Below are 12,383 nucleotides of genomic sequence, written 5' to 3'. Positions count from 1 at the left end.
TACACATACATACCTAGCTGTTAGATCTGGCTCTCTGTCTTGGCTTTGACACCTTGGGGTTGTTGTTGTTATTATTATTATTATTATTATTAATAACTATTATTATTATTATCATCATCATTATTACTGCTCCAAATGTTCCCACATGAATTCAGGTGTGGTCTCTAGATTTGATAGAAATGTGTCTTTTATTCAATTTTTTTTTCATTCCAGGACTTGTTTGGAGTCCAAACTGTAACATGAAAGCTGTCCCCCGCCCCACCCTTTTTTTTTTTTCCTTTCCTTTTTTCTTTCCCCCCCCACCCCTCTCTTTTCCTTTTTTTTTTTTTTTTTTTGTGTGTGTGTGTGTAATTTTCTCTTTTTTTTGCATAAAGAAAGGTGTCCATTTCAGTCCAGAGGCTCTTGCTTTATCCGAATGACGGAGGGGGCACGAGATGTCCTTCTGAGTTCTCGTCTCAGTACGTATTCACTGAATTGGGAAGAGTCCACCCCACCTCCACAGGAGCCAACAATCTCAAACCCTCTTTGCTGTAACCTCTCAAGTACCTGCAGGGGGGGAAAAAAATAAAATAAAATAAAAAAGAGAGGAAACAAGCACTCATGAATCAGTAGCCAAACAATTGCCCGTCTGAGGATAACGATGACTGCTGCTGCTTCCAAACAGATCCAGCTGGGAAAGGAAAAGCTGGTGAGAGGTGGTCACCCATCCTGGCCACACCATCCTGCTGGTCATTGCTGCTGGACAAGCTATGGAGTCAGACAAGCTGGTGTGGTGGTTTGGGGCACACTAGGAGCATGCATGGTGCAGACTGGCTGGGACTGAGCAGAGTCTGGAAGGAACTCATCAGGGATGCAAATGTTGCCCACAAGACCTTCTAAGCTCTGCAAGCCATGGGGTGAGCATGGTGATCTGAAAGGAGTGGGGAGGGCTGTGGTGGAAGATTGGCTCTACTCACTCTGCAGAGAGGATCTACACAGCCCCCAGCAGACCAGCACAGGTGCTCTGTGGCCCTTATTGTGGCCACCTCATTGTGGCCTCCCAGTATCTGAAAGGGGCTACAAGAAAGCTGGGGAGGAACTTTTTAGAGTGTCAGGGAGTGACAGGACTGGGGGGAATGGGAAAAGAATAGAAATGGGGAGATTCAGATTGGATGTTAGGAAGAAGTTCTTCAGCATGAGGGTGGTGAGACACTGGCACAGGTTGCCCAGGGAGGTGGTGGAAGCCTCATCCCTGGAGGTTTTTAAGGCCAGGCTGGATGTGGCTCTGAGCAACCTGATCTAGTGTGAGGTGTCCCTGCTCATGGCAGGGGGGTTGGAACTGGCTGATCCTTGAAGCCCCTTCCAACCCTGACAATTCTATGATTCTTCACCCAAAGGAAAAGGTGTGTGGTGATCTATTCAAGAAGCATTGCAGAAGTTCTTTATTGAATGCAAAAGGCCTGGGTGACCCTGGAGAAGCACACATGAGTTTTTAGCTACACCTGTGGTAACTCTGATACCTCAGAGGAGGTTGGAGGAGGGGGGAGTTGGTCTCTTCTCCCCAGGATCAGGTGCTAGGACAAGAGCAAATGGCCTGAAATTGTGCCAGGGGAGGGTTAGGTTGGAGATGAGGAAAAATTTCTTTGCTGCAAGAGTGGTCAGGGATTGGAACAGGCTGCCCAGGGAGGTGGTGGAGTCACTGTCCCTTGAGGTGCTCAAGCAATGTGTGGCCCTGGCACTTTAGGGCATGGTTTCATCAAGCCAGGAAACAAACAACTCAAAACAAGCAGGACAAGGGACTGGAAGCAGGCTTGAATGGTTGCTCTCTATTCAAACATTAAAAACATGTGTCTCCAAATATGCCATGTCTCAATACTGGTGCAAACATGAGCCCTAAAACAGGTTTTTAACACCACTTTAGCTTGCTTACAGAAATTTGGGGCTGATATGTGTGATTTACATTAAGAAATCAAGAAATACCATGACCATGATCATGGAATCATTGGATGGTTTGGCTTGGAAGGAACCTTAAAGATTATCCAGTTCCAACCCCCCTGCCATGGGCAGGGACACCTCACACTAGCCCAAGTTGCACAAAGCCTCATCCAACCTGGCCTTGCACACCTCCAGGAACAACCTCCCTGGGCAACCTGTTCCAGTGTCTCACCACTCTCACTGGAAAGAATTTCTTCCTAATCTTCCGTCTAAATCTCCCCTCTTCCAGCTTCAATCCATTCCCTCTCATCCTATCACTACCAACCCTTGTCAAAAGTCCCTTTCCAGATTTCCTGTAGCCCCCCTCAGGTATTGAAAGGCTGCTCTAAGGTCTCCCCAGAGCCTTCTCTCCTCCAGGCTGAACAATCCCAACTCTCTCAGTCTGTCCCCATAGGGGAGGTCCTGCATCCCTCTGACCATCTTTGTGGCTCTTCTCCAGATCAAAGCCTCTGGCTGGTTTTGTTGACCAAGAAGCTGCAGTGAGAGGGAAGAGGGAGAGGGAAAGAACAAGAGGACACAGTCTCAAGCTGAGCCAGGGGAAGTTTAGGCTCAAGGTGAGGAGAAATTTCTTCACAGAAAGAGCAATTGGCCATGGGATGTGCTGCCCAGGGAGGTGCTGGAGTCACCATCCCTGGAGGTGTTCAAAAAAACAGCTTGGATGTGGCACTTGGAGCCATGGGTTAGTTGTCAGGAGGTGCTGGGTGATAGGTTGGACTTGATGATCTCTGAGGTCTTTTCCAACCAGCTTGACCCTGATTCTGTGAAGATGGCCAGCTGAGGGGCGTCTGGGCAGCAGGTCCCTCCCCGGGTGCCATCCTACCTGCACTGAGTTGAGGTGGCAGTAGCCGTTGAGCGGGAAGCGGATGACGTGCGTGGAGTCGTGGTTCCAGCCGGCGTTGACCGAGTTGCACATCACGTCCCCGATCTCGGGGAACACCTCCTCTATCAAGGACTTGTCGCCGCTCAGGGTGATCCTCTCGCCAAGGTCGGGGGCAACTCGCACCACCAGGCACTCACACGACCTCGAGAAGCGGCCACTCTCCCGGTCCTGTTTCCACCTCTCCATCTCTCCTAGCATGGGCTGCAGCTGGAAGTACTTCGCTTCTTCATAGAGCAAACTGTAGTCCTGAAAGACACACCCGTTACTGTGCACAGTGGAGAAAGCAGCACAGAACCGACAGGCTTGGAAGGGACCTCAAGGCTCAGCCAGTTCCAAACCCACTGCCATGGGCAGGGACACCTCACACTACAGCAGGTTGCTCACAGCCACATCCAGCCTGGATGCAAAAACCTTCAGGGGTGAGGCTTCCACCACCTCCCTGGGCAACCTGTGCCAGTCTCTCACCACCCTCATAGGGAAGAACTTTCTCCTAATATTCCATCTGAATATATCCACTTCCAGTTTTGCTCCATTCCCCCCAGGTCCTATCACTCCCTGACACCCTAAGAAGTCCCTTCCCAACTTTCTTGTAGCCCCCTTCAGATACTGGAATGCCACAAGGAGGTCTCCTGGGAGCCTTCTCCTCTCCAGACTGCACAACCCCAACTCTCTCAGTCTGCCTCCAGAGCAGAGCAGCTCCAGCCCTCTGCTCATCCTCGTGGCCTTTCTCTGGACACATTCCATCATATCCATATCTTTCCTGTAAGAGGACCTCAGAACTGGACACAGAGCTCCAGGTGGGGTCTCACCAGAGGCATTGCTAATACACAGCCTAATGCAGCTGGGTGCTCAGGCTGACACCCCTCCAGATCTGCAACCCTTCAGCCATGGTTCTGAATTGCTGTGGAAGGAGGTGTCATAAACAGTGCAAGCAACAACCAACCATCAGCCACATCAAGCAGGTTCATGAGGGGAGGGGGAGGCTGTGCTTGCTCCACACTTGCTCCTGCTTTGAAGGCTAAAATCCCACTCTTCCCCATGTTTTCTCCCCAGAGTGATGTCAAAGAATAATGACCTCACTGCACAGATGGAACAGAATTCAATCAGGGTTCAGAAAATTCATCACTAGCATCCCTCACTTCTCACAGCGAGACCAGCAGGCATTGTAACAGGTAGAAGCATGCAAATGAGGGAGCCTGAGATGGTTCTAAGTGTAAAATGATTCTGATATTTGCATAATGAATTGCAGAGTTGGCTGCATGTTAAAAATGAAGGATTTTCTAATACTTCCTCATTTGCCAACAGTATTGTTTACAACATTGTCTCTCATGCCAGAGCAGGGAGAACTCATGCTAAGAATAGCCAGCACTGAGGTAACTTAGAAGTGATGATCTGGACTCTTGTCTGCTGCCATCATGTAAAAATAATTTTAATATCATCAAGTTCAACTCATTCTCTAACTCTACCGAGGCTGCTGGTAAACCATGGCCCTCAGCACCACATCTCTGCCTCTTTGACACACCTCCAGGGATGGGGATTCAAGCACCTGCCTGGGCAGCCTGTTCCAAAGGTTTGACAACTCCTTCAGTGAATAATTTTTTCCTAATGTCCGACCTCAGTCTCTCCTGGCACAACTTCAGTTCATTTCTTCTTGTCGTGTTGCTGGCTGCTTGGGAGAGGATACCAACATGGTTGGACTTGGAGGTCTTTTCAACTGAAACAATTCTATGATTCTAACCCTCACTTGGCTCCAATATCCTCTCAGGGAATTGTAGAGGGTGAGAAGCTCTCCCCTCATCCTCCTTTTTTCCAGACAAAACAATTCCAGCTCCCTCAGCTGCTCCTCTCCAGACCTGATCTCCAGACCCTTCCCCAGCTTTGTTGCCCTTCTCTGGACCTGCTCCAGCAACTCAATGTCTTAAAGTGAGATGCCCAAAACCGAACCCAGGACTCAAGGCATATGAGGGATGAAAGCCACACAATTCATACCACTGTGCATTGCTCTCACCCTTCCCTGTCACCTCTCCTGTTCAGCCTGTTTCCTCTGGTGAACTAATGGCCCAGCCAGACACATTGATAAGCATTCATCAGGTATTGATAAAGATCTGTTCTGATTAGAGCCCTGGTCTCCAGCCTTCAATTCACTGACACCACAGATAGACCCACAGAGCTGCAACTGGATGAACACAGAACATCACACGGAGTCTGAAACTCTGCCTCTGTAGGCTGATGTCTAATGTGATGAACTGCCACAAATTTAATTTGGTATTAAGAAGAAAAAAACAAAAGGAAAAAAAGCAGGCTCTTTAATAAAATTTAAGTAATAAATGTGGAACTATTCATAGACTCATAGAATGGTTTGAGTTGGAAAGGACCTTAAAGCTCATCCAGTTCCAACCCCCTGCCATGGGCAGGGACACCTCCCACCAGACCTGATTGCTCAAAGCCTCATCCAGCCTGGGCTTGAACACCCCCAGGGAGGGGGCATCCACGACCTCCCTGGGCAACTTGTTCCAGTGTCTCACCACTCTGACTGTAAAGAATTTCTGCAAGGGTGGTGAGACATCCCTGACTTCCCCAAAACTCCTAAATCAAGCTTGCAATGTGCACTCAGGAGTCAAGGGCACAAAATACTCTATGACTTCGTGCTCAAACATCACCACCTGTGCAGTTTAATTTGTCACCACTGTGATCCCCACCCCATCCTCTGAATTTCAGCTTGGAAGTGGAAGCTGGAGGTGCTGTGATCAGGGGGGGAAGCAAAAAAGGTGCTGAGAGGAGAAGCAACCATCAAAGCTGATAAGGAGTCAGTTCCAGCTTGTAGCATCCTTTCTGTCTCCAGCAGTATCCTACAGGATTTAACTTCCGCAGATCAAACACTGCAAGCTTGCTCCATTATGTTCTGACCAGGAGGGGAAAATTCAATATTGATGCCACTCTAGGAAAGGTTTGCAGATGCCACCTTAGCAATCCCATGCTTCCTTTTGTCATGCACTAAAATCAGCACCATACTCTACCACTCCATCCCCATCCTTCTCATCTTGGGGCTCTGCTCTGACTGCATGCCAGACACTCGTGGGAGCCAGGAACACACAAACCACCCAAGCCCATAGGAATCTCACCTTGAAATCATCAGGAATGAGGAGTTTGGACGTCCTTAAGAAATTCAAGATATATCTGAACATCTGCCCATCTCTGTCGATGAAATAATGCTGCTTGAGGCTGTCGAGGACAATGGGCTCCGTGCCATCGAAGAGCCGGCCGATCCTGGAGAGGAAACAGGAGGAGAGCACCAGGGTCAGGCCAAGCCTGGCTCAGCAGCTGCTCAAACAGCCCTGTGCTGCAGAATCCCCTCATGCCCACCTCACCAAAGCAGCTCTGTGACTCCACCTGAGGAGAAAAGGGCTGGTTTCAAACCGTGAGTTAAGCTGCGCCTTTGCCGGCATGGCCTCAGGAACTTCCAAGCAGCTCAGCTGGGGAGGTGGAATCTGTGGTGGGTTGAAATTCCACCCCCCCCCCCCCCCCCCATCCCCAACATTAAATTTGCCAGACCAGCCCAGTTGGAAGCAAATGAAGCTGTATTTACAAGCAAAACTACAATCTACAATGGAATGCAATGAATATGTACAAAATATACAATATTTACAACATTTACAGGGATTTACAACTGACAAACAGCACAAGAACCCCCCCTGGCCAAAAACCAGGGGAGCTGCTAATAGCTTTCCCACTCCCTGCTCCTCTCCTTATCCCCCTGGACACAAAGGGACAAGAGAAAAGAGCAGAGGGTTGTTAAAACTCAGCCAAACCAAGGCAGCCAAGGTCGAGCAGAAGCCAGCACAGCATAAAATTCTTCCCAGAGTGAAGAAGCCAAAAGAGAGAAAGATTGTTTACCAAACTAATTCTTATGGTAGAGACTGAGAGCCCTGGGGCTGTTTATCTGGAGAGGAGAAGGCTGAGAGGGATCTGATCAATGTCTATCAATAGCTGAGGGGTGGGGGTCAAGTGGAGGGGGCCAGGCTCTTTTGGGTGGTGCACAGTGATAAGCCAAGGAGCAATGGGTTCAAACTTGAACAGAGAAGATTTCAGCTCAACATGAGGAGAAACTTCTGTACAGTGAGGGTGACAGAGCCCTGGAACAGGCTGCCCAGGTGGGTTGTGGAGTCTCCTTCTCTGGAGCCTTTCCAAACCCACCTGGATGCATTCCTGTGAGGACTACCCTAAGTGATGCTGCTCTGGCAGGGGGGTTGGACCTGATGATCTCTTGAGGTCCCTTCCAACCTCTGATATCCTGTGAGACTGTGATATCTCTCCAGTGGGATTGTTTAGAATTATCATTATTTTCCTTTTTTACACCCAATGGTGATCTATTTACATTCTACCACTTCCTGTGCAAGACCTGTGGAAAATTTTAAAGGTACAGCCTAAAACTAACCACAGAATCCCAGAATCCCAGAATCATAGAATCCCAGAATCCCAGAATCATAGAATCCCAGAAGGGTGGGGGTTGGAAGGCACCTCTGGTGATCAACTTCTTGCCAATGCAGGGTCACCTAGAGCAGGTTGGAGAGGTTTTTAAAGTCTCCAGAGGGGTCTGGTCTGATGCTCTGGCACCCTCCCAGGGAAGATGTTTCTCCTTCAGTTCAAGTGAAACTTCCAATGTTTTTCTAGTTTGTACCCCTTGGCCCTGCCCTACCACTGGCCATCCCTGCAAAGAGCCCAGCCCCATCCTCTAGACTTCCATACTTTAGCTCTTGATCAGCATTGATCACATCCCCTCTCAGGCTGCTCTTCTCCAGGCTCACCAGCCCCAGGGCTCTCCGCTTTTCCTTTTCACAGAACAGCTCCTGTTGCCTCAGCATCCCTGTGGCTCTCTGTTGGACTCTCTCTAGTATTGCCCTGTCCCTCTTGAACTGGGGAGCCCAGAACTGGACACAATACTCCAGATGTGGCCTAACTAGGGCAGAATAGAGGGGGAGGAGAAACTCCCTCAAACTGCTGGCCATGCTCTTAATGCCCCCCAGGATACCACTGGCCACATTGCTGGCTCATGGTGAATTTGTGGGGAGGCAGCAGCTGGGGCAGGAGCCTCCCACACCAGCCTCACTGCCAAAATCTCTCTTATCCCAATATCCCTCTTTGGACACCTCTCTTGGCAGCCCCCATCAGCAGATCCCACCCCCTTAGATGCACAACTCCTCCTGACTGCCTCCATTCTGCTTTTTGGAGGTCAGTGCCTGGTGAACCTGATTCAAATTGGAAATCACAGTTGGGAAATGGACTTTGTTTGGTTGCTTGTTTGGGTTTTCCCAGAATCACAGAACGTTGAGGGCTGGAAGGGACCTCCAAAGCTCAGCCAGTCCAACCTCCCTGCCAGAGCAGGAGCACCTAGAGCAGATCACACAGGAACACAGCCAGGTGAGTTTTGAGTATCTCCAGAGAGGAAGACTCCACAACCCCCTGGGGCAGCCTGTTCCAGTCTTCTGTCACACTCATAGGGAAAAAATTTTTCCTCATATTTATGTGAAGCTTCCTCTGCCTCAACTTCCACCACTGCCCCTTGTGCTGCACTGGGCATCACCCATCAGAGCCTGGCTCCAGCCTCTTGGGACTGTTTGGGTTTAGGGCCAGCTAATATTTTGGATACCATTTACTCCATCCAGCACTTGGCAGAGGCACAGCTGAGGGGGCAGCATGGTGGGGATACAAAGGTTGTCACATTGCAGTGGGAGATCAGGATTTCACAGTAAAGGTGAACTGTTGGTGGCAGCTATTGATCAGTGCACTCTAATCAGCTATTGATCAGTGCAGTCTAATCAGGAAAAATGGCAGAGCTTTGAGATACCACCCACTGACCACCAGAACCAAGAAGCTCCATTTGCCAGCAGTTTTTGTAACATCACAGAACCACAAAGAACTGCTGAAGCTGGAAGAGACCTTTGAGATCATAGTCCTGCTCCCCTAGAGCTCACAACCCCACCACTACTACTAAGCCACCACCACTAAACCACTTCCCTCAGCACCACATCTGTGTCTTTTAAACACCTCCAGGGATGGTGACTCCACCACCTCCTGGGCAGCCTGTTCCCTTTCTGTGAAGAAACCTTTTTCTGACATCCAAGCTGAACTTAGAGCAGCCTTCCACTGTTTGAAGGGGGCTACAGGAGAGCTAGAGAGGGATTTTGACAAAGGCATGGAGTGACAGGACAAAGGGTGATGGCTTCAGACTAGAAGAAGTTGGATTTAGATTGGACATTGGGAAGCATTTCTTCCCCATGAGGGTGGTGAAGCACTGGAACAGGTTGCCCAGAGAAGTTGTGGAGTTTCCAAGCCTGGAAGTGTTGAAAACCAGCTTGGAGGGACCAGCTTGGAGGGACCCTGATCAAGCTGATCTAGTAGAAGGTGTCCCTGACCATGGCAAGGGGTTGGAACTAGATGATCTTTAGAGGTCCCTTCCAACCCAACCCATTCTGTGATTCAACAGGAATACATTTTGCAAGGCCATCCCCTAGTACCACTCAGGTTTTCCTCCTCAGATACTTGTTACTGCCTGCCCTGTCACGGGCCATGTAACACAGGTTCCTGCTCCCTAGGTGGATGAGCAACATTTATGTCTAGTAGGGATGCACTCAGCATTTAGAATTAATTTCCCCCCTCTCCTTAAGCATGCCATCTAAGAATCTGCCATGGAATTCACACACAAAACACAGAGATTTGGCTGAGTCAGTCATTACTGCAGTGTAGAGTGGTAATTGGTTTCTGCAGCGTTTTCCTAGTTCTAAATTACTGCCATAATTACATATTTTAAACCTCTAGGCTTTTTGTCTTCATTTTATTAATTGTTTAGGAGAAGAACAAGATAATATCAGAGGATGGAGCCTCCTGACAAAACCATAATGCTGACATGAGTGCAGAAGCATCAGGAGAGCTACCTGGGACCTGAAAGGCTGTGGGTTGGGGCTGGAAGAGTTAACAGAATGTGCTGCCTTAGCATTAAAACCCAGGGAACTGCAGAGTCCCAATTGCTCTGCATCCCTCCCCAGGATCCCTTTGCATCACACAGCAGCACTTCCACATATTAAAAGAGCTTTGGAAGAGTAGACCCCCAGCAGAGAGACTTCTGTAAACAAAATTAAAACCTTTTCCCTGTTCAAAAGGGGGGAAAAAAAAAATAGATTCCATCTTCCTACACATGGCCTCCAGGGGAAGACTTGAGATAATATGGGACTCAAATCTGGTGGCATTGTTCTTCTCCTAAGCTGCGTTTGTTACACTCTTCAAGAAATGGGTTCTGGAGAACAGGGCTGGGGAGGAGCAGCTGAGGGACCTTGGGTGTGGAGGAGGCTGAGGGGAGACCTCAGCTTTCTACAGCTCCCTGAAAGGAGGTTGGAGTGAGGTGGTTGCTGGTCTCTTCTCCCTAGTAAGAAGTAATAGAACAAGAGGAAATAGCCTTAAATTGCACCAGGGGAGGTTTAGGGTGGACATTAGAAGAAAATCCTTCACTGAAAGGGTTTTCAAACACCAGCACAGGCTGTGGTTGAATCCCCATCCCTGGAGGTGTTTCAAAGTGACAGAGATGTGGTGCTGAGGGACGTGACTTAGTCCCAGCCTTGAGGATGGTTGGACTGGATGATCTTAAAGGCTTTTTCCAGTAGGAATGATTCTGTGATTCTGAGAGGAGACCTGGGCTATGCCAGTATCTGGGGAAGCAAGGACCAATTTCTTCACCCTCCAGCCTCCCCCTGCACACTTTGGGTGCACAGAGCCAAGCTTGGCAGCTTTTCTGTACAACATGGTCTGAGTAAGCAGCCTCCCTGTCACCCCCAGCTCTGCTGTTACTCCTGGTAGGTCTCATAGTGCAAACACAAATGCTTAAGAGACATCAGACCACTGGCACAAGAAGATACTCTTAAGCCATGTTTATTATCATTTCACTTCCCAAGAAAGCCTGAAAAATGCTTTTTCCCCATCTCCTTCTTGACAATGTTGCTCAGTGATTGGCAAAAATAGCTTTTTTTCTATTAACAAAAAAATAATAACAGCTGAGTGGATTTCCAAACAGAAAGTGCTTTGAAGGAGGCTTGGAAAAGAAGCTGGTAATTATGTGTAAAATTAAGCCAAATATCAAGGGTAAAGGATAAGAAACTGCAGTTCATTTGCAAGAAAATGAAGAAAAGATACCTCTGAAATGTTTAATTAAAATGAACAGGATGGAATTTTCTGTATATAAGGGAAAGTTAATGTCCCCTGGGTTGAATGAGTGACCTCCAATGGGTAATAATTAATGTCTATGGCTTTAAGTATCATATTCCACTGTCAGAAATGAAATGTTTCAAGGGTTGATAAAATCCTAGAATTCTTTCAGTTTGAAAGGGCCTCTAAGATCATCCAGTCCAACCATCAACCCAGCACCACCATGGCCATTAAACCATGTCCCAAAGTGCCACAGCCACAGGTTTCTTGACACTTCCAGGGATGGGGACTCCATCACCTCCCTGGGCAGCCTGTTCCCATCCCTGACCACTCTTGCAGCAAAGAAATTTTTCCTCATCTCCAACCTAAACCTCCCTTCGTGCAATTTCAGGCCATTTCCTCTTATTCTATCACCTGAGTCTAGGGAGAAGAGCCCAACCCCCACCTCACTGCAACCTCCTTTCAAGGAGCTGTAGAGAGTGAGAAGGTCTCCTCTCAGCCTCCACTTCTCCAGACTAGACAACCCCAGCTCCCTCAGCTGCTCCTTACCAGCCCTGTTCTCCAGACCCTTCCCCAAGCTTTGTTGCCCTTCTCTGGACATGCTGCAGCTTCTCCATGTCTTTCTTGCAGTGAGGAGCCCAAAACTGAACCCAGAATTTGAGGTGTGGCCTCACCAGTGCTGAGCACAGGGGGACAAGCATGATACACCCAGTGGAAGTCAGCTGCCCTCTGAGGGTTGGGGTTCAGTTTAAGGACACAAATGAGGTACAAGCCTTGTTTAAGTGGGGAGAAAACAGTTGGATATGGAAGAGATCTGTGATTTCCTTCCATAAAATGTTGCAGGGATGCTTCTCCCTCCAGAGCAGCACTCCCAGAGTTGTGTTTCTGCACTGAAATCGAGCATGGGAAGATGCCACTGCTGAAAGGATTTTTCAGATTCTTCAGAAACAGATTCTGCTTCTCAAGTATAAAAATACACCGAGTCTGCAGCAAAAACCTGCACACACTGTGAGTGTTTATAATTCTGCTCTTTCAGGGTACAAATATTTATTCTAGATTATTATAGACATAAAGAGAGAGACTTCCCTTCAGCATATTCTGCCTCAGCTGAGAATGTGGGAAAGTAGCAATAATTAGGAACAAGATGACCAATATTAATGAAACAAATCAACTGTTGCACAACTTTCTTAAGACTAAGGGAAAAAAAAAAAAGAGAGACCTGGTTCTGCAGATTGTTTGAGTGGCTCCAATGGGCAGAGCTAAAATTCTTCCCTTTTGTAATCAAAGGGATACAAGGAACATGGAGACAGGCTGGGAACGTTGGGGCTGTTCAGCC

General features: G+C 48.3%; 1 protein-coding gene across 1 annotated transcript in view; it reads right to left on the bottom strand.

Moving 5' to 3' along the window:
• Window positions 1-387: 387 nt before the first annotated feature.
• Window positions 388-12,383, bottom strand: part of KCTD1 (potassium channel tetramerization domain containing 1) — a 46,231-nt gene continuing 34,235 nt past the window's right edge. Inside the window, exons 3-5 of the mRNA XM_054394725.1 lie at window positions 5,977-6,121; window positions 2,795-3,100; window positions 388-546 (exon numbers count right to left, since the gene is read on the bottom strand). Coding sequence (XP_054250700.1) covers window positions 388-546; window positions 2,795-3,100; window positions 5,977-6,121 — 610 coding nt within the window. The remainder of the gene's footprint in view (window positions 547-2,794; window positions 3,101-5,976; window positions 6,122-12,383) is intronic.

The sequence above is a fragment of the Indicator indicator genome, chromosome 31, assembly GCF_027791375.1.
Source record: "Indicator indicator isolate 239-I01 chromosome 31, UM_Iind_1.1, whole genome shotgun sequence".
Lineage (NCBI taxonomy): Eukaryota > Metazoa > Chordata > Aves > Piciformes > Indicatoridae > Indicator > Indicator indicator.
This window is presented reverse-complemented; position numbering and strand designations above follow the sequence as displayed.